The sequence below is a fragment of the Mastigoproctus giganteus genome, chromosome 10 (assembly GCF_048544385.1).
Source record: "Mastigoproctus giganteus isolate SK-2022 chromosome 10, ASM4854438v1, whole genome shotgun sequence".
Lineage (NCBI taxonomy): Eukaryota > Metazoa > Arthropoda > Arachnida > Uropygi > Thelyphonidae > Mastigoproctus > Mastigoproctus giganteus.
In genome coordinates this window covers 193,698,746-193,721,227 of record NC_143584.1, presented here as the reverse complement: position 1 = coordinate 193,721,227, position 22,482 = coordinate 193,698,746, and the positions used below count along the sequence as shown (strand labels likewise).

The following is a 22,482-nucleotide window of genomic DNA, read 5'->3' as shown; positions in this document are numbered from 1 at the left end:
GCCTTATTTTGAGACATCAAGTCGAACTGGTTAGAACGTTGATGAGACCTTTGAATACATCTTTGAGCAGTTCTACCCTGGAGCAGGACAACAACCTAGGCCACCATTTGGAGATGATAATACCTGTTCAAGATGTTAACATTGAGGAAAATACAAGTAGGAGGAAAAGAGGATTTTGTTGTACGTGATGTATGACACAGGAGTTAAGAACTTGCATCTACACTCCTACTGGTAATGTGCTCGTTTAGCTGATATCCATTTCAAGTCTGAGTGCTGAATAATGTAGTAGTGTATATTGTTTCACTAAACTGTATACATTTTATTGATATTTTTTTATGAAATTAAACTGTCAAATTTCGCTAAGTTGCACCAACAGAGTGTTAAAACTTTGTGTGAGATCGAGATGAAGCCAGTGTATTATGCAGTATAGTCTTGGCAATCTGCGCTGTAGCACAGACTGCCGTATCATTACTGTCCTCCCAACACCGGGTTCGAATCCCGCCGATGATGTGAGGAATTTTAATGGCCTTTTTTCACTCCGTGGCTGAGTTAAGTGGTTTTCTGATAATTGCGATTATTCTGATAATCACAGTGCAGCAGTGAATTGATTTGTAGTCATCCTTAAATTGAAATAACGTGCGAAGAAAGTGACTTTTAAAGTCATGAATAGAGAACAGTATATTACTTAAACAAAAAAAAAAAAAAAAATTGTCTCAAGCAATTTAGAATTTAGCGCATTTTAGGCTGATTTGTCGATGTATTTCTCTTAATCCACTGTGGTGATGACAGCACATAGATTATTGACCCGTAATTTTTGTTTATGTAAATTTTGTTCAGGATAAATTTGTTCCACTGAAATGTAATATAATTATGTTATGCATTTAAATAAATAAATAAATATATATATATATATATATATTATTTGGTTACACGAAGGTTATCCGACTTAGTATATTTGGTGCTTGTAATGAAAGAGATATGCGATTTCAGAGGCGGAAGAAATTTAATGTCATCTCTCACCTCTTGCAATCATTTACAATTTTCACTATTTTTTTAGTTATGAGAGCAACTTATATAACTGAGAAAGCAAGACAGGATTAGCTTTTGAGAAAAGCGCCAAATTCACTTCGTTGGAAAACATTTTTACGCAGCTGTAGGTTGAAATATTGAAAAAAAAGAATGCAAATTTTCAGAAAAGATGTAGAATATAGAATGAAAGATATGTCCACTGTGGCCAGTCCCCAAACCATGATTTTGGTATCCGTATTTGATACTTGAATTATGTGCAACGTTTTTCCTTCTGTAATTGGTACTTGAATTATGTGCAACGTTTTTCCTTCTGTAACTCCAGGGGCTCACATCTGGTGAATATGGGCTTGGCACACTCAGGGTTCTGAGCTGTATACCATCATTCTTCTCTTGGTGATTCCCTTCTACTTCTCTCTCTCTTAGGGTTACTTATTCAGAAATTTTTTTTTTTTTTGCTGGTGCAGCATAAGCCTTAGGCTTCCTTGAACTTTATGGCTAATAATAATAATAACTGCATTGGTGAACATTTTGGTTGTCCCAAGCTTACAGTATATGCAGTAAAAGCCAAATTAATCTGCCTTTCATAACTGGATAGCTTATTCAATTGGTAAAGGTTCAATTAGTTTATAAACAATCCTGAAATGTGGTGAAATACTGTTTAAAAAAAAAAAAAAAAAAGAGTTGAATTTTGAAAAACTGAAACAACACATTTTTGATATAATAGTAGTGGTAATAGAGGTGTGATGCAAGAAAGCAAGTGTATGAGCTTATGTAGCATTAGCCAAAAAAAAATCAATTTCACACAACCATTCCCTCTAAAAGTCTGTCCAGTTCCACCTTGAATTTATTTAAGCTATCAACTTCCACAACAACAGATGAAAGTTTGTTCCAGCAATTAACCACCCGCTGGCTAAAGGCAAATTTCTGCACATCTATTCTACAACTGTATTTTCTCAATTTGAATTTATGCCCCCTCAGGTTTGTAATCTGAGTAAAGCAGAAGAATCCCATCAGAATTCAGTGTGCTCAACCCATTCGAGGCTTTATACTCCACAGTCAGATCGCCTCGCAGGTGCCTAGTCTCCAGCCGCTGCATTTTTGCAGAACTGAAGCCTTTATTGGCAAGAGGACCCCTTTGTTCCAATCTTGCCTTTCTCTGTACACGCTCAAGCAACTCTACATCCTTCCTAAAATGAGGCCTCCAGACCTGTACGCAGTACTTGAATGTTGAATACTTCATTTGCTTTGCAGAGTTTATTTGAAATGGTGGGGGGAGTGTGCACCTTGCCATTGCAGAAAAAAGCTTTATGGGAATATCTCAATTTACAGATAGTTGAGGATTAGCCCACAAATGCTAGTTTAAAATGCTAAAATACTATATATTTTCAAGGAAAAATAGCAAGAAACAATATTATTGTAATAATTAATGAAAATTAGAGAAAAAACAAAATTGCATTAAGAAATGCATACGTATTTTTTTTTTATTTCCCACAAATACTGGTGCATAAGGTGACACTTTTACGCCAGTGTCATTTTTCTTATCATGCTCCACTTTAAAGTTTGTGTCATAGGGAAGTTAGGCCTATGACTATAACTGAATGAAACCAGTGTTGGCTACTTGTTATTATTCACCTTGTACTTCTGTATTTGCATGTGGGTGCCCAATTTTCAGACCAAACATGATTATGTGTGATAGCATGTTAAGAAGTAATGGGAAAAACAGATCTTATGTTTTTTTGTGATGAGAGAGCAGCTACTGATATATAAGTATATACATAGAAATTCATGATCTCCCATTTACTCTTATTATTGGTATTTTATATGGGTATTTTCTTATTCTTATTACTGGTATTTTCTATATAAGCTTTCCACACTTATTACTGGTATTTTCTATATAAGCTTTCCTAGGCTTGGCACACCCAGGGTCCTGAGCATGATGTCATCATTCTTCTCTTTCTTGGTGATTCCCTTCGACTTCTGACTCTTGTTCTCTCTCTCTCTCTCAGGGTAACTCAGATTTTTTTTTTTTTTTGGTTGGTGCAGCAAAAGCTTCAGGCTTCCTTGCACCATATGGATAATAATAATAATACAGCCTGGATTATGTTTTAGTGAATATAATGGAATGGCTCTGATTGATTTTGTATATGTTGTTTTGAGCATTTAACTGTTATTTTATTTCATGGCTGCTATGGGGTATGGCTGTGATGGGATTGCCTCTCTTTACAATTTGTAAAAATGGAAGCAGTTACATTAATCAGATGTTTTGGCAATGGCAACCCATGTCTTGGAAAAGGGAATGGTATCTAGAACAATCATTCACCATCAGTTATAAATGACACAGTCATTTATAACAAACTTAGTTAACTGACACAGTAAACAAGGCGGCACCTCCGTAGCCAGGTGGGCAGGAGCAGCAGTGCATAGCACAAGCTTCTTGATTAGACAGGGGTTCGAGCCCGTGACCAAATATGGAGAATGCGGAAAGGTCATGGAATGACCACCGCATATCCCCAGATCAATATGGCCTTAGTTGCTAATGCTCCTAAAAACCAAATAACAAACAAACAAATCAATAAACAAGGTTATATTAAGCATTGCTTTCTGCATGTGTTGACTGTGCAACCATACAAAATTTTTGCCATAAACATAAGCTTTACCATTTCTTTGTCTGGGTTGGTGAACAAATACAACATGAGTATATGGAAACTAGAAGATTTCCATGTTCTGAGGTAGGATACTCAACCAGATGACATGACACTTTGGTGTTTTAAGACCATTTTCCTAAACAGAAAACTATTCATATCTGAATACTAGTATTAGTATGGAAGAGTGATGTAAAGAAGAAAGCTTATGTACGTAGTACTTGCATTAAAAAACCTACATTGAAATGTATGCAGTACATTACATTTTAGGAGCATTTGATTTTTTATAAATGAAGTGGTTTTTTTAAATTTTTTTTCTGTGATTAATAGAAGTGAAAAGTAAATATAGTTACCTTCTTATCAATTAATTATTGAGATTATGACTTTATAGAACATTTAATAAAACTCTTAAAAGTCTTGAAGATTTACATTCACTAAACTTAGCCATTAGTTTAATTTCAACTGAATAATATTTGTTACTGTTATTCCCATATACATTTTTTTATAAGTCATTTCTCCTCCTCCTCCTCTCACTCTCTCTTTACAAGCCCGTGAGACTGCTTGTACACACAAAGCCTACACAGACTATCTAAAGCTAATAATACTAAATTACAACCACATTTAATATATGAATTTCTTTCTGTATGGAGTTTGTATGGGAAAAAAGAAATAATTTTCAGACTTTTATTGGCATAAATTAAATGAAATTTGGGAAGGCTTGGCAAATCATTTTAAAAGAACCAAATGTAAAATTTCATGAAAATCAATTTATTGAGAGTTGAGTTATCACTTGTGGTTGTACGGACACAGAAATAATAACTGCTATATTTCTGTTGGTCTGATTTTAATGAAATTTGGGATGGCTCGACAAATCTTTCTAAAGAGCTAAGTATAAAATTTTATGAAAATCCATCCAATAGGAGTTGAGTTATTACATGTTGATGGGCAGACATGGTGAAGATAATAGGCACTTTACGCATATATATATATAATACACCTAAAATGTAAGTAAAATTAAAATCACCCGGAATGGAATTCTGACCCAGTTTAAGCACTGTGCAAGATTATGAAATGCTCTATTCAAATTAATGAAAGCCACTCTTTAGGCATTCCACAAGTATATCATTTTTAACTTCAAGGGTATCTTGAGTGATAAAAGTTGGGAAACCATTATTTGAGAGAGTACATACAAGGAAGTTCAAAAGTGCATGTCTGCCGTGGTCTATTTCACGTCTGAGCAAATGAGGCATTCTGTATTTTGTAGAGTAGACTATGAATTCCACTAGCAGGAGCAGACTGGCATTTTGTTTAACAGATGCAGCCTCATAAGGGATGACTGCTATGAAAACAGTTATTATAAACAAAGATAGGTTAAATAGACACCGCACGAGTGTCCTTATTAAAACCGAGGGTATGAGTGAGTAAAGGTTAAACTGATGCCCAATGAATTATGTTGGGGGGTAGCAGTCCCCAGACATAGGGGGTCTAGGATACTTCAGTGTCTACTATCCTTAGACAGTCTGTGCCTGTCTACTAGTTTGCATGTCCATAATGTTTATTTTTCAGCAAGGTGGGATGCCACAGAACTAGGGTTAGCAGGTGCTTGCTTCATTTAATAATTTTTGCTGGTATTTTTTTGGTGGGGGAAGGACTTTGTAAGGATATGCTTTATGAAACTCCAGTATAAGCATCAGTGACTTAAAGACATGAATGATCACACAAGTTGAGACTGTTGATGTTGGACTTTTGACATGAATCTCTCTGAAGTTGATTAATGATTAGCTGTGCAGTTCCAGGCATGCATGTAAAATTCTAACTTTTCACTAAAAACTTTATTTTCTGAAGAACAGGACAAATTACTTTTGTGTAATTCATTTATTTTTTGAATAAAATACAATAATATGAAATTGCAGGGGAGATATTTAAATGCAGTAAGTGAAATCAAATAAAATGTATATACTCTTCCATATTTGATTTCGATCAGGATCTTTCTGCTCTCCTACTGAAGACTTACTTTTATTTTAATATTTAGCAGGGAAGGTGCAAAGGCATGCGCATTTACCCTGTATATTTTACTAATTTTGATATTTTTCTGTCTTTAAGTTGCTTAACAGTTATTTATTTATATTTTTACTGTTGGACAATTTTTGTATGTATTTCATTATTGTTTAATCAGTAATTTGCTAAGTTTCATATCTTTCATTTTGATTTCAGAAAATAATTAGTTACAAGCATCAAAATGATGGAATTAAATTTAAACCGTGTTGATTATCTGCAGGTAAGAATTAATTTTTCAAAATTGCTCAAAAAATTTCTTAATTTTATCATTGAAGTCATTAGTTCATGACCTATAGTATGTTAAAAAGTGTTACAATGGAGAAAATAAATAGTATTTATTTCTTTTGCATATTTCTGAATTTAATGCACTTTCTTTCAATCAGAGGAGTATTCCATTATCTTTGGTGGGGAAGACTGCCATTTTTATTTTTTAATAATTTTATATATTTTAATTGTTTTTTTTTTTTTTTTTAGGTTGGGGTTACATCACCAAAGACTACTCAGCTGTTGGAATCTCGTGAAGAAAAAGCTTGCCAGAGGGTATAGCCTTTAAATCTGTTTTGAAATCTCTTCTTTTATGTATAGCTTATGTGTTTGCATGTGTGTCATCCAAGTTTTCAGAAATAATATATATCAAAGGTGCCAAAATGAGGTTGGAAAATAATTTTCAGTTTGAGATTATTGTTTGCATTTAGTTTAAATTCAAAGGGAAAGATAATAAGACAAGAAAAAACTTCAAATTCATATATTAATATTATTGAGAACTGAGAACTCTAATAATACACGTGGAAAAGTAAACATTGAATAATACACAGATTTTTGCCTTTAGCCAGCAGGTGGTTGATTGCTGGAACAAACTTCCATCTGTCGGTGTAGAAGTTGAAAGCTTAACTAGACAAACATTTGGAGTGAATGGATGGATGAAACGGGAAGGGTTTTTTTTGGCTGATATAAGTTGGCTTTCTTGCATCATATGCCTCTCCTAATGCTAATATTTATTTATATAGAGATTATTTTAAACGAGGAAAATGCAAATAATTATGCAAATAAAAGAATGCTAAGACATGAAAATGATTTATGTAATAATTCAACTTTACGTAAGTTTTTGCCAGCCGGTGCAAACTGAAAAAAATATGGAAACGTATTTTTCATCCTGTAGAAATAAACGAAGGTATTGTGAAAATATCGTAATGTGAACCCAAAACTCTCCCTCTTACAGCAGCGAGAGGATTAGAGTGGAAGCAGAGGGTGCTAAGAATCTCTGGGTACGACCAGGCTGCCATGCACGGAAATTGAACTTGGCCTGTTATAACGTACGATCACTCATCGGTGAAGACAGGATATTAGAGCTGGAAAAGGAATTAGAAAATGTGAATTGGAATATCATCGGTTTGGCTGAAACAAGAAGAAGAAATGAATCACTTATAAGTTTATCAAGTGGAAATCTGCTGTACACCAATGGAAACAGTGAAAGGAGTGAAGGTGGAGTTGGGTTTCTGGTCCATAAAGATTTTAAAAACAACATTTTGGAATTCAAAAGTACATCACCAAGGGTGTCAAGACTAATACTCAAGATTTCTAAGAGGTACAAGCTAAAGATTATAATGATTTATGCACCAACATTGAGCCATAATGATGAAGAGGTTGAAGAAATGTACACTGAAATTGAGAGTCTTCTAGATGAGCAGAAAACCCACTACACTATTATTATGGGGGACTTCAATGCTAAGGTTGGAAAAAGGCAAAACAGCGCAGAAAGAGGAACTATAGGAAATTTTGGAATTGGTGAAAGAAATAAGAGGTGAAAGACTTGTAGAATTTGCAGAATCTCAAGGAATGTCAGTAATGAACACTTTTTTCAAGAAAAGGGTGAACAGAAAGTGGACATGGAAGAGTCCAAATGGATTAACAACTAATGAAATCGACTTCATTCTCACTAACAGAAGATATATTGTGAATGATGTTACCGTCCTGAATAAGGTAAATGTTGGAAGTGATCACAGAATGGTAAGATGTACACTTGATATAGATGTAGAAAAGGAAAGGAAAAAACTGACTCGAGTAAATAATACAAAGGTCTTTAAGATAACAGAGAAGGAGAAAAAGCAGTATGTACTGGAAGTTAAGAACAAGTTTGAGCTTCTGCAGACTGCTCAGGACCAAGATATCGACGAGGAATATTACAACTTTCTGAAAGTGATAAAGCCCAAGAAACCTATAGGGAAACAGAAATCCAAAGAAGAAAAAATTAGTCAAGAAACACTTGTCATGATGAACCAAAGACAACAAATGAAGAGCAAGAAAAACACTGACAGGGAGAAAATTGATTATACTGAGTTATGCAAAGCCGTTAGAAAGAGACTTAGAGAGGACATAAGAAGATTTAACACAAGAAAAGTAGAACAAGCTTTAAGGGAAAACAAAGGATTTAAATCAGCAGCCATGAGCAGTAATACAGAAAGGCAAATGATACTGAAACTGAAGAATAGCGATGGTGTACTTATAAACAGCAGAGAAGGCATGATTCAAATAGCAGAAGACTACTATAGAGAATTATACAAGGAGCGAGGGAATGATACTAGCAGTAGGGAAGATGGATTGCAAAGTAGCAACACATACGACATACCCGATATTCTTCCTGATGAGGTAGAACATGCATTGAAGAAAATGAAGAATCGGAAAGCCCCGGGGGAAGATGAAGTTACTGTAGAATTGTTAAAATTGGGAGGAAGAGACATAACACAAAAACTGGCAAGGCTCTTCACAAAGTGCATTAGAAAAGGTGTGATGCCTAAGCAGTGGAATAATGCAATCATAGTTTTGCTGCATAAGAAAGGAGATAAATCAGAAATTGGAAATTATAGACCAATTAGCTTGTTATCCCATATCTACAAGTTGTTCACAAGGGTCATTACTAACAGATTAGAAAGAATACTTGATGAGAATCAACCGAAAGAGCAAGCTGGCTTTAGGACAGGATTCTCAACTATGGATCACCTTCACGTAATATCACAGCTAATGGAGAAAGAAAATGAATATAAAACACCATTATGCCTGGCATTTGTGGATTATGAAAAGGCATTTGACTCCATACAGCATAAGGCAATGTTTCGGGCACTGGAAAGACAAGGCATAGATACTCCATATATTATGATTTTGAAGAAAATATATGAGAGTGCTACATCCTTTATTAGACTAGACAAAGACAGTAGGAAATTTAAAATCGAGAAAGGAGTTCGACAAGGAGACACAATATCTCCGAAGCTGTTTACTGCTGCCCTTGAGGAAGCTTTCAGAAGATTAGACTGGTCGCAGAAAGGAGTCAATGTGAGCGGAGAGTACCTAAACCATTTACGATTTGCAGATGACATTGTGGTCATAAGCCACGATCCCAAAGAATTAGAGGAAAATCTTAATCAGTTATGCACAGGTAGTAAGGATTTTGGACTAAAGATGAATATGGCTAAAACAAAAGTAATGATGAACAAGTATGCCACCGAAAGGGAAATAATGATTGAAGGAGCAGTAATTGAAAAGGTGGAGTCATATACTTATCTGGGACAAGTTATTAGCTGTAATAATGATAAATGGCTGGAAGTCAAGAGAAGAATAAATTTTGGATGGATAGCATTCAGGAAATATAGTCACATATTGAAGAGCAATATGCCAGTTTGTCTGAAACGTAAAATAATGAATCAATGTATACTCCCCACCATGACTTATGGAAGTGAAACTTGGGCACTCACCAAAAGAATGGAAGAGAAGCTAAGAACTACACAGCGAAGAATGGAACGAATTATATTGGGAATCAGACTGTTAGATAAGAAGAGAAACACATGGATTAGGCAGCAAACTCAAGTAAAGGACATTCTGATCAAAACTAAAGAACTAAAATGGTCTTGGGCAGGACACATAGCTTGAAGACATGATGACAGATGGACTAAGAAAATAACAGAATGGTACCCAAGAGGAGCTAGAAGAAAACCTGGAAGACAAAGGCGGAGATGGATAGATGAAATTCATGAGTTTGTGGGTAGTAAATGGATGGCCAGTGCTCAAAACAGAAGGAACTGGAAAGTTGCTGGAGAGGCCTTCATCCTGCAGTGGATTGAAAATGGCTGATGATGATGATGATGAACCCAGTGACACATTTTTTTTTTTTTTTTTTTTTGTTATAATTTTTTGTTATTGTAAATTTTTCCTGCGCATGAGATAAAAAAATTGAATAAATAATTTTATTTAAATGTTCGTCAAATATTTATTTTTTGCTTTAATTGAATTTAGTGTACATAGTTGTGAGTGCTGCATAAGCCTTTAGGGAAATTCTGACACGTAGAGTTCCACAGAACGCAACCCTTATGTAAGTTTGGGAGTGGCTGTATTGTAACATTCCTTATTCTCTGGAATTACTTAATGTTGAAAATGATCACCACATCGATCACAACATAACTAAGCATGATGAAGCATATTTCCATGATGTTTGAAATAATATTGATGATGTTTGAAATAATATGTGCTGCTTTTCACTTCTTCCAAATATATGGATCATTGATGTCTTTGACATAGACTGCAACAGTAATCCCCAAAAAAGTCTAATGGGACAAATCTGGTAAGCATTTTGGTTATTTCTTTTGAAATTAAGAAAAAAAAAATTTCAGCAAGTTCTGAACAGTAGGGATAGCTCAGCCATAGGTGTATGCAAAGTGATTTGTTGGGTTACCTTGCTGAAACCACTCTTTAACCTTCCCCTCTGTGAGATGTTCCCAGCAATTCATGGACTATGTCAGTGTACCAGTGAGAGGTGACATTTTCTGTGAAAAGGGTCCGAACAATCCTGCAGTGGGTTATTGCACACCATACTCCAGTCTTCATGGAATGCATGGAAGTTTTGTGTGCTGCATGGAGATTTTCTGTATGCCGTAGATGAGTATTCTAAGTTTACATACACAGCCAGATGAATCTGGTCTCATCAAAGAAGAAAGTCCAGTCTGAAGTTACTGTGGATAGTTACTTTTTCCAGTAACCATTCACAGTAACAGTTTCACTTTCCACAGTCTGGTAGCACAAGATGCTTCGTGATGTGTATTTTGTAAATTATGTTTTAATTTCCTCACTGCTACATGATGAATGATGTATAACATTCTCTTTGGTTATGCAAGCCTCTATAGGGATTTATATAGAGTTGCTACCAGACTCTCCTTAACCGTGCCAACTGCTCCTCAGTCACAACAGTCAATGTGCGAACACAACATTCCCGTGTCCACATTCACAGCATTCATATTCCTACTCTTTCAAAATATTTTCACAAGCTTCCTTATCACAGATTTTGATGTAGCTTTAAATCATTGGAATTGCACACAAATGTTGTGTTGAGTAGTTTTAAATGACTGTTTTGAACTGTATACTGAATGCCACGTTCATTCATTTATTACATTACATTTTAGCTATAGCTTATATTTTCGGTGCTCAAATCTTAATCTGTAAAGTTAAAGGTGTGGATTCAGGTAAGATGAAATGAATTAAGGATTATTAAAGTTAAAAATGCCCTAAGGAAGAAAAGGAGTGCATGACTCTTTTCCCAGAATGTCATACATACATGAACGGTAATATGAGTTAAATGCCAATTAATCATTCATGTATGACAACCTGGAGAAAAGAGTTGTGCATTTCTTTTCTTCCTTAGGGCATTTTTTAACTTTAGCAATTCTTAATTAATTTCAGCAAGTTCTTTCTTTTAAGAGGGGAGTACTGAAAATATAAGCTATAGCTAAAATTTAATGAAGAGATAATGGCACTATTTGCTAAAATTAATACAAGTTCATTTACTACTTGCACTTCATGTGCACATTTGTAGTTTTACAGTTTGTTGACAGATGGTAACACCAAGCACAAAATTTGTGTCTCTGGGAGTGCTCATTTACTTGAAGTTATTCTCATTTTCACAGGTTCTTATTTAAAATGACCACCTAGTATTTCATTGTACTAAATCTGCATGCAAATCATTTATGTTTGCTGGATACATTTTTCTGTTGTAGAACAGAAAGATATATTTAAATAAGTAGTTCTCAGACTTCATTGTCTTAAGACATTTCCCTGGAATAATTTTTGTTGACCTCAAGCTTAATAAAATTCTTTCTATTTTGTAAATTCTTTCAGTTTTTAAATATTACAAAAAAAATTTTGGATACTTGTGCACCTCCTGGAGTATTTCTACAGCTCCCAGAATTTAATGGACCACATTTTGAAAAACATTAATTTTAATGATTGCATGGAAGCAAGCAGATGATTTTTTTATTCTAAGAATAAATAATGCAAATTATAGGAATATTGATTATGCATATTTGTACATGCACACAGACACATGCATGCACATACACACACTGCTGATCACAAAGGAATGTAGTTTTTAAGTAATACTATAAATATGGAATTTTTTTTTATAGAATCAAAACTTTATTTAGTTCCAAATATTACTGGAGGGGGACACTGATGCAAGAGGAGACAGCCAAAGACATCATCATCAGCCATTTTCAATCCACTGCAGGATGAAGGCCTCTCCAGCAAATTTCCAGTTCCTTCTGTTTTGTGCCTTCCATTTACTACCCACAAACTCATGAATTTCATCTATCCATCTCTGCCGTTGTCTTCCAGGTTTTCTTCTAGCTCCTCTTGGGAACCATTCTGTTATTTTCTTAGTCCATCTGTCATCATGTCTTTGAGCTGTGTCCTGCCCAAGAGGGCGCCTCCGTAGCCAGGTGGGAAGGAGCAGCAGCAGTGCGTAGCACACACTTCTTGATTAGACCGGGGTTCGAGCCCGTCACCACCAAATACGGAGGAAGCGGAAAGGTCAGGGAATGACCACCGCTAATCCCGGAGCAATATGGCCTTAGTTGCTAATGCTCCTAAAAAACCAAACAACAAACAAACATCCTGCCCAAGACCATTTTAGTTCTTTAGTTTTGATAAGAATGTCCTTTACTTGAGTTTGCTGCCTAATACATGCGTTTCTCTTCTTATCTAGCAGTCTGATTCCAAATATAATTCGTTCCATTCTTCGCTGTGTAGTTCTCAGCTTCTCTTCCATTCTTTTAGTGAGTGACCAAGTTTCACTTATAAGTCATGGTGGGGAGTATACATTGGTTCATTATTTTACGTTTCAGACAAATTGGGATATTGCTCTTCAGTATGTTACTGTATTTCCTGAATGCTATCCATCCAAAATTTATCCTTCTCTTGACTTCCAGCCATTTATTATTATTACAGCTAATAACTTGTCCCAGATAAGTATATGACTCCACCTTTTCAATTACTGCTCCTTCAATCATTATTTCCCTTTCGGTGGCATACTTGTTCATCATTACTTTTGTTTTAGCCATATTCATCTTTAGTCCAAAATCCTTACTAACTGTTCATAACTGATTAAGATTTTCCTCTAATTCTTTGGGATCGTGGCTTATGACCACAGTGTCATCTGCAAATCGTAAATGGTTTAGGTACTCTCCATTCACATTGACTCCTTTCTGCGACCAGTCTAATCTTCTGAAAGCTTCCTCAAGGGCAGCAGTAAACAGCTTCGGAGATATTGTGTCGCCTTGTCGAACTCTTTTCTCGATTTTAAATTTCCTACTGTCTTTGTCTAGTTTAATAAAGCAGGTAGCGTTCTCATATATTTTCTTCAAAATCATAATTAGCATTTATCATTAGTAGAGGCATATGATGCAAGAAAGCAAGTTTATGCAGCATCAGCCAAAAAAAAAAAAAAAAAAAAGCCCACTTCCACTTCACCCCTCTGTTTGTTCGAAATACCTGTACAGCTGAGCCTTAAATTTATTTAGGCTATCAACTTCCACAACAAGGGATGGAAGTCTGTTCCACCAACCAACTACCCGCTGGCTAAAGGCAAATTTCCACAGGTCTATCCTACATCTGTCTTTCCTCAATTTGAATTTATGCCCTCTCAGGTGATTATTCTGAGTAAGAGGAAGAATCCCATCAGCATTGAGCATGCTCAAACCATTCAAGGCTTTATACACCTCTATCAGATCAACTCGCTGGTGCGTAGTCTGAAGACACTGTAATTTGCAAAACTTAAGCCTTTCTTCGTAAGAGTACCCCTTTGTTCCATTCACTAATCTTGTTGCCCTTCTCTGTACTTGTTCCAGCATATCTACATCCTTCTTGAAATGAGGCCTCCAGACCTGTATACAGTACTCAAGGTGTGGCCTGACCATTGCCTTATACAAGGGAATAATCACCTCCTTATCCCTGCTAGAAAAATTCCTGTATATCATTGGCAAGACACCATGAGCTACTCTTGCAGCCCATCTGCACTGCTCAGAGAACTTCATATCTGCCTGCACTCTTCAGAGAACTTCATATCTGCCTGCACTCTTCAGAGAACTTCATATCTGCCTGCACTCTTCAGAGAACTTCATATCTGCCTGCACAATTACCCCCAGGTCCTTTTCGTTCTCTACCACTGTCAGTGTAGTACCACAAAGTTGATACATTGCTCTGGGGTTGCTGTTTCCCAAATGTAGTACTTTACATTTGTCAATGTTAATCTTCATTTGCCACCTCTCAGCCCATCTGCTCAACCTTTCCAGATCCTGTTGCAGCAGCATAGTGTCAGTAGTGTCCTTTACAACCCTGCCAACCTTTGTATTGTCTGCAAACTTGGACATTAAGCTTGATATACCATCATCAATATCATTTATAAATACAGAAAACAATAATGGACCCAACACTGAACCCTGAGGGACTCCACTAATAACATTAGTCCACGATGAGCAGTGTCCATTGATTACCACTCTCTGTCTTCTCCCCCTCAACCACCCCTTGAGGGTTTGGTTGAGGGGGAGAAGACAGAGAGTGGTAATCAATGGACACTGCTCAAAGACAGAGAGTGGTAATCAATGGACACTGCTCAAAGACAGAGAGTGGTAATCAATGGACACTGCTCAACCACTTCTCCCCCTCAACCACCCCTCAAGGGGTGGTTGAGGGGGAGAAGATAGAGAAGACAAGATAATATATGGGGTATCTATGCCTTGTCTTTCCATTGCCTTATGCTGTATGGAGTCAAATGCTTTTTCATAATCCACAAATGCCAGGCATAATGGTGTTTTTTATTCATTTTCTTTCTCCATTATCTGTGTTATTATGTGAAGTTGACAATCCTGTCCTAAAGCCAGCTTGCTCTTTCGGTTGATTCTCATCAATTATTCTTTCTAATCTGTTAGTAATAACCCTTGTGAACAACTTGTAGATGTGGGATAACAAGCTTGGTCTATAATTTCCAATTTCTGATTTAACTACTTTCTTATGCAGCAAAACAATGATTCCTTTATTCCACTCCTTAGGCGTCACACCTTTTCTAATGCACTTTTTGAAGAGTCTTGCCAGTTTTTGTGTTATGTCTCTTCCTTCCAATTTTAGCAACTCTACAGTAAGTTGATCTTCCCCCGAAATTGAAGAAAATTCTTCATTTTCTTCAATGCATATTCTACCTCATCAGGAACAATATCGGGTATGTTGTATGTGTTGCTAATTTGTGATCCATCTTCCCCACTTCTGGCATCATTCCCTCGTTCCTTGTATAATTCTCTATAGTAGTCTTCTGCTATTTGAATTATGCCTTCTCTGCTATTTATAAGTACACCATCGCTATTCTTCAGTTTCAGTATCATTTGTCTTTCTGTATTACTACTTATGGCTGCTGATTTAAGTCCTTTGTTTTTCCTTAATGCTTGTTCTACTTTTCTTGTGTTAATCTTCTTATGTCCTCTCTGAGTCTTTCTAATAGCTTTGCATAACTCAGTATACTCAATTTTCTCCTTGTCAGTGCTTATCTTCCTCTTCATTTGTCACCTTCAGTTCATCATAACAAGTGTTTCTTGACTAATTTTTTCTTCTTTGGATTTCTTTTTCCCTATAGGTTTCTTGGGCTTTATCCCTTTCAGAAAGTTGTAATATTCCTCGTCTGTATCTTGGTCCTGAGCAGTCTGCAGAAGCTCAAACGTGTTCTTAAGTTCCAGTACATACTGCTTTTTCTCCTCTTCTGTTATCTCAAAGACTTTTGTATTATTTACTCGAGTCAGTTTTTTCCTTTTCTACATCTATATCAAGTGTACATCTTACCATTCTGTGATCACTTCCAACATTTACCTTATTCAGGATGGTAACATCATTCACGATATATCTTCTGTTAGTGAGGATGAAGTCGATTTCATTAGTTGTTAATCCATTTGGACTCTTCCATGTCCACTTTCTGTTCACCCTTTTCTTGAAAAAGTGTTCATTACTGACAACCCTTGAGATTCTGCAAATTCCACAAGTCTTTCACCTCTTTCATTTCTTTCACCAAATCCAAAATTTCCTATAGTTCCCCTTTCTGCACTGTTTTGTCTTTTTCCAACCTTAGCATTGAAGTCCCCCATAATAATAGTGTAGTGGGTTTTCTGCTCATCTAGAAGACTCTCAATTTCGGTGTACATTTCTTCAACCTCTTCATCATCATGGCTCGATGTTGGTGCATGAATCAATATAACCTTTAGCTTGTACCTCTTAGAAATCTTGAGTATTAGTCTTGACACCCTTGGTGATGTACTTTTGAATTCCAAAATGTTGTTTTTTAAATCTTTATGGACCAGAAACCCAACTCCACCTTCACTCCTTTCACTGTTTCTATTGGTGTACAGCAGATTTCCACTTGATAAACTTATAAGTGATTCATTTCTTCTTCTTGTTTCAGCCAAACCAATGATATTCCAATTCACATTTTCTAATTCCTTTTCCAGCTCTAATATCCTGTTTTCACTGATGAGCGATCTTATGTTGTAACAGGCCAAGTTCAGTTTCCGTGCATGGCAGCCTAATCGTACCCAGAGATTCTTAGCACCCTCTGCTTCCACTCTGATCCTCTCGCTGCCGTAAGAGGGGGAGTGAAAGCCGCTGGGGACTGAGGGCCATTTGTTTCATCATGCTGTCATATGCTGGAGGGTTTGGTCTTTTCCTCTTCACGCTTACCAGGCATCTTGAAGAGAACCACTTTACACGTTAGTTGCCACCTAAGTGACGTAACAGGGCTTACCATTGAGAAGGTGTGCATGAGTGGATTTTAGGAAGGCAGGCCAACCGGACTTCTTCTAAATCTTCTGAGAAAAAGAAAGATATTGGATCCATCAGTGTTTTAGACTGAGTTTCGGATAACACACAGAATGCCTGTTCCCCTCTAAGTCCATACCAAAGACACTGGGCCCTAAAGGGCCCCAGAGGCAGTTGCCTTGCTGCCTACATGGTAGCTACGCCACTGCTGTACCCCCTTCTCCTTTATTACACATAATGCAACAGTGCCCCCATCCTGGTGAGATTTTGATCTACATAATTTTTATTCCTAAAAAAAAAGTACCATAATTTGTAGAGCGCTATTGTAGGAACTGCATTCCTCTGCAACAAATAGGTTCTCCCATAATCAATTTTTAAAATTTTGCCAGACTTTTGGAATACTCTGTAATATATATTAGAAACACTGAACCTTAAGGATTTTTTTTTTTTTTTTTTTTTAGGTGGCTATTGCAGATCATAATGGAATAGTTCAGTGCTTTGGAATTAAAAGAGGAGATGTGCAGGTGAGAAATTTTTACAGAATGACAATGAATAATATTTGGTTTATCTGTTGTTATCAATTTTTTACAAGAAATTTTCAGCTTAGTGAAATTAGGTAACGTATTTCCAGCCTATTCTGGGTTAATAGTATTTATTCGCTATATTTCTTAGTCTAGCATAACTTTTATTATCATAGGCATTTATTATTATATTATGTTATTTAAATACCATACTTAACCAAAACTCAGGAAGTTTCCCCCCCCATATTATTAGCTGAGGAAACCAAGGGCTCTCTTAAATTGTATAGGATTTTCATTCTTAGGTTTTTATAATTGGCAGTGCCCTATGTGAGACAAGTTTGTGATTTTATTATACTAATAAAATCTAAAAAAAGAACACATTCTAATTCAGGTTCTAACACTTGATCGTGTTTGTTTGTTTGTGTAAATACTTGCATATATTAATTTTTCACATAAATAATTACAAAAAAATAAAACAACATGGTAAAATGTGATAATGTCCCTTCATTGAGTCCCTCTGAGTTGATTTCTTTTACAAACTATCAATTTTCCCCAGATCTGTGTTAATAAAAAACAAGTTTTTTTAATAAACAAATTAACTAACTTAATAAAAATTTCCCAGTTTTGAAAATAGAATACACAATGATGGTCTTGCCCTTAGTCTTTATGGAATCCTCCTTTTCAAAAGATGAAAAAGTACATAACTGTTTTATTCTGCTGTTAAATCCTTATAGTAAATTTAATAGCAGATATATTCCATACATTGAATATGTTTTTTTTATTATTATTATTATTAATAGCCATATGGTGCAAGGAAGCCTGAGGCTTATGCTGCACCAGGAAAAAAAAAAAAGTTCCCAAGTTACCCTGAGAGAGAGAGATAGAGAGAGACAAAAGTAGAAGGGAATCACCAAGAAAGAGAAGAATGATGATATCCAGCTCGGGACCCTGGGTGTGCCAAGCCCATACTCACAAGATGTGAGCCCCTGGGGTATTTAAACTTCTGGAAACTTGTCCAGCGGGATTTGAACCCAGATTTTCAGTCAGCAAGCGTGCTGCCGCTGAAGGCACTACGCTACCGAGTTTGAAATATTCAGATTGTTCAACACTAAAGATTTTAAATCCAAGTAGGAGATTTGTCATATCACACCTCATTTCAAAACCAGATGGCAGGAACCCATTTCCACCAGTACAGCAAACAAGTAACCCTAGACAATGGGTATATGCAGATGTAATGCAAACCATAAGCCTCTTCTTTGCTCACAAAGAAGAGGCTTATGGTAAACAGACCAATCTATTTACAGTGGTGTCAGAAAAGTGACATTAGTCAGTGGAGCAATGGAAACACTGACTAATGGTATTTAGAGGAATTGCAGTTCACATTTTTTAGCACTGATTGATGCACAAGGAAGTTGTATGAAGCAATGTGTCCAGAATATATTTTTTCCTCTTTAAGTGCATGTTGTTGCTTTTGATGCTGTTCCCATGCGGAATGTGTGGGCACTGCATAAGTCCTTTTTGCTATTCTGGAGGACCCTTTCACCTGAAAGGTATTTCTGAACATTCTTGCAGACCACATTCATCTCAAAATGATGTTGTTATGTGGCAGTTGACTATTCCAAGATGACAGTGCTACAGCCCACAAGGCACAAATTGATAGAGCAGGGTATTTTTCATTTATATTTGTTTCATATTTTATGTTGGTGAGTAATGAAAAAAATTATCTTTTTTTGAATAGGATAACTATTCAGAAGTTTCTAATTTTATTTCATAATTAATTATTTTCATAAATTTCTAAAGTTGGTAATTCAAAGTATGACGTTTTAAATAAATAGACAAAATATACTGTGGATATATTGAACCTTTATAGACTGTCTTCAAAACCTTACCTGGAACCAAGATTACACGACTGGAATTAGGTGGAGCTCTGGGTACAGTGCATGATAAAATATTTGTTGCAGCTGGAACCGAAGTAAGAGGCTATACAAAGAAGGGAAAACAGTTTTTGAGATTCGACACAAACATGACAGAAACTATTATGTCTATGTAAGTCTGCTCTTGAAACTAAAATAAAATTATTAATATTCATTATATCATAATTGTAAGTGGAATTGAAATTTTTATCCTTTTTCTATTTTCTAAAAATTGTCAAAATTCTGAAGGTCATTTTATTAAATGATTTTGAAAACAGTTAGATGATAAAATATGTAATATATCTTGTCTTATATTATCTTATCTTATCTTATCTTACCTTCCTTCATGGATTAGGTGATCTGCCTGTTCCGATCTCGAAGAGGTCTGCCCATCTTTTCTTTGGTCTTCCTCTGTCTCTTTTTCCTTTTGCTCTATATGTATAAGCTAATTTAGGGAATCTATTATCTTCCATTCTTTCTACATGTTCTTTCCATCTTTGTCTATATTCTATAATTTTTCCCTTATTTGAGTAAATCTTTAATTCCTTTCTAATACAGTGGATTCCGGTTATTTGGGCCACCAGTTAATCGGGGCAGCCGTTTATTTGGGGCAAATCTTAAAAAAACAGAACCCAATTGAGAAAATAGCCAGGGTTTACTTCGCTTAATTGGGACAAAATGTCGTTTAATCGGGGCAGGAGACTGCAGCACTGAAGATTACCCTACGATTGTCTCCGACCGAACTACGTAGTTCGGTCGGATTTGTGGAGGACACAACCATAAAACAATTAGCAGTCACCTGTTTATTGGGCTTTTGTGTTAGTGAAATCTATCATAAACTGATAGTAAACTCGATCTTATTGAATTTGCGATAATACCGACAGCTGGAATTCTGTGGGTTATTATGGTAAAATGTGTTTACACTTCTATGGAATCTTCAATCATATAAAAAAAATAATTTTCAGAATCTTCTCTTCATTCCTATTTTTAAAGCTTCCTAATTTGTTACTCCGTTCTCACTTGCGCGTGTTGTGTTACTTGCAATTTGTGTGTGCCCTGTTCTTTGTTATTGATTGCTTATCTTTTTACTGTTTTAAATTTCAGCCGTCACCAACAAATGTCAGTGAACAGAAATGTCAACTAGTTTAATTAGTATGTACATATTACAGTGGCGCCTCCGTAGCCAGGTGGGAAGGAGCAGCAGTGCGTAGCACACGCTTCTTGATTAGACCGGGCTTCGAGCCCGTCACCACCAAATATGGAGGATGCGGAAATGTCAAGGAATGGCCACCGCATATCCCGGAGCAATATGGCCTTAGTTGCTAATGCTCCTAAAAACCACATAACAACAACAACATATTACAGTACGTATTAATTGTTCCGATTATCACGTATATTCTTCCGAATTTCACGTATCATTTAATTTTTTAATTGGTAACGTAGGTAATAAAGGGTAAATTTGTACTTAATATATCTTTACTTTTATAGCCTGTGGATTCCTCCTATTTTCGCTAATTAGAATCGCTGTTTAATTGAATTAAAATTCAATTCACAAACGGGATCACAATGACCGGCGCTTATTACACATCATATAGTGAACGGTACTTTACTATGTTGAGTTCGTCATAACTTGATTTGATTGTACAGTGAACCAATTGTAAAGGGGGGACATTGTATTTTTAACTATTTACGTGAAACTTTGGATTACTGGGGCAGCCGCTTAATCGGGCCAAAATGCACTAGTCCCGATGTGTCCCAAATAACCGGAATCGGCTGTATTTACATTTGGTATTTTATCTAATTTTGTACATCCTTTAACATATCTTAAAAATTTCATTTCTGCAGCTTGTATTCTATTAATGTCTCTTTGTTTCAGTATCCACGTTTCAGATCTATAAAGAAGTATTGGTATTGCCATTACTTTGTAAAATTTCAATTGTGTTTCTTTCCTTGTTTCCTTAGCCAGAGTTCTTTTTATTGTTCCACATATATTTTGAAATTTCACCAATTTCTGGTTCATATCTTCTTCGACATCATATGTTATATCACATCTTAGATATTTGAAATGTTTTACTTATTCTAAAATTTTATTGTCTATAACTATTTTTGTTCTCACCATATTTTTCCCTTTAAAAGCCATTGTTCTAGTTTTCATCATTGATATTTTAACTTTATATTCTTCTGTTATTTGGTTTAATTTAAATACTGCTATTTGTAAATTATCTTCACTATCTTTAATAATTACTTGATCATCTACAGTTTATTAATCCTATTCTTTGTATTTAAATATATACCTGTATTAATTTCCTCTTTCCATTTACATATCATATCCTTGATATATATATGTTAAACAGCGTTGGTGGCAAGCTACATCCCTGTCTAACTCCTTGATTTATTATACTTTCTTCTGTTAATTACCTGTATCTATTACTATTTTTGTTCCTTGATATAAATAATACAAAAATATATCTTATATCTATGTCACTAACTGTAAGATGCTTTGGGTATCCTTTATTACTTAATATGTCCCATAGTTTTCATCTGTTTACTCAATCAAATGCTTTTTCATAATCTATAAATGTTAAATGCATTTCTAAATTAAACTCTTTTTGTTTTTTCTTTTATTTGTTTTAATATAAATATATCATCTGTACATGATTATCCTTTTTTGAATCGTGCCTGTTCTTCTATTAATATTTCATCAGAAATAATTTTAATTCTATTATTTATTATTTTGCTATACATTTTATATACTGTATTTAGTATGCTAATACCTCCATAATTCTTTGTATCATTTCTATTTCCTTTTTTAAATATTGAAATAATTTTTGCCATCTTCCATTCTTCTGGTATTTTATATTGTTCCCAACATTTATTAAATAAATTTAGTATCCTGTCTTTTAAAAAACTTCCTCCATACTTGATCAGTTCTGCATTTATACCATCCATTCCTACTGCTTTCCTTTTTTTTGTAGCTTTCAATGCCTTTTCCAATTCTTCCTTCATTATCAGATCTATGTCACTAACTGTATCTCTTCTGTTTGATATGTTGGGTCTTTCCACAATTCTTCATAATGTTTTTTCCATTGTTCTTCCTTTATTATATTTATTCTTGAAGTGTCTTTCTCTGTGCTATTCAAGTGTTTCATTATTTTATATGTCAAATTTTGTCTTCCATGAACATCATGTTCTATTGTGCTTATAAATCTATCC

The 22,482-nt window shown here is 35.3% G+C and overlaps 1 protein-coding gene across 1 annotated transcript in view; it reads left to right on the top strand.

The window, feature by feature from the left end:
- The first annotated feature begins 831 nt into the window (after nucleotides 1-831).
- The window catches only part of LOC150079686 (BBSome complex member BBS7-like), a 121,143-nt gene continuing 99,492 nt past the window's right edge, over nucleotides 832-22,482 (top strand). Inside the window, exons 1-5 of the mRNA XM_090383166.1 lie at nucleotides 832-859; nucleotides 5,886-5,949; nucleotides 6,204-6,269; nucleotides 17,297-17,359; nucleotides 19,227-19,402. Coding sequence (XP_090239292.1) covers nucleotides 5,911-5,949; nucleotides 6,204-6,269; nucleotides 17,297-17,359; nucleotides 19,227-19,402 — 344 coding nt within the window. The 5' untranslated portion in view covers nucleotides 832-859; nucleotides 5,886-5,910. The remainder of the gene's footprint in view (nucleotides 860-5,885; nucleotides 5,950-6,203; nucleotides 6,270-17,296; nucleotides 17,360-19,226; nucleotides 19,403-22,482) is intronic.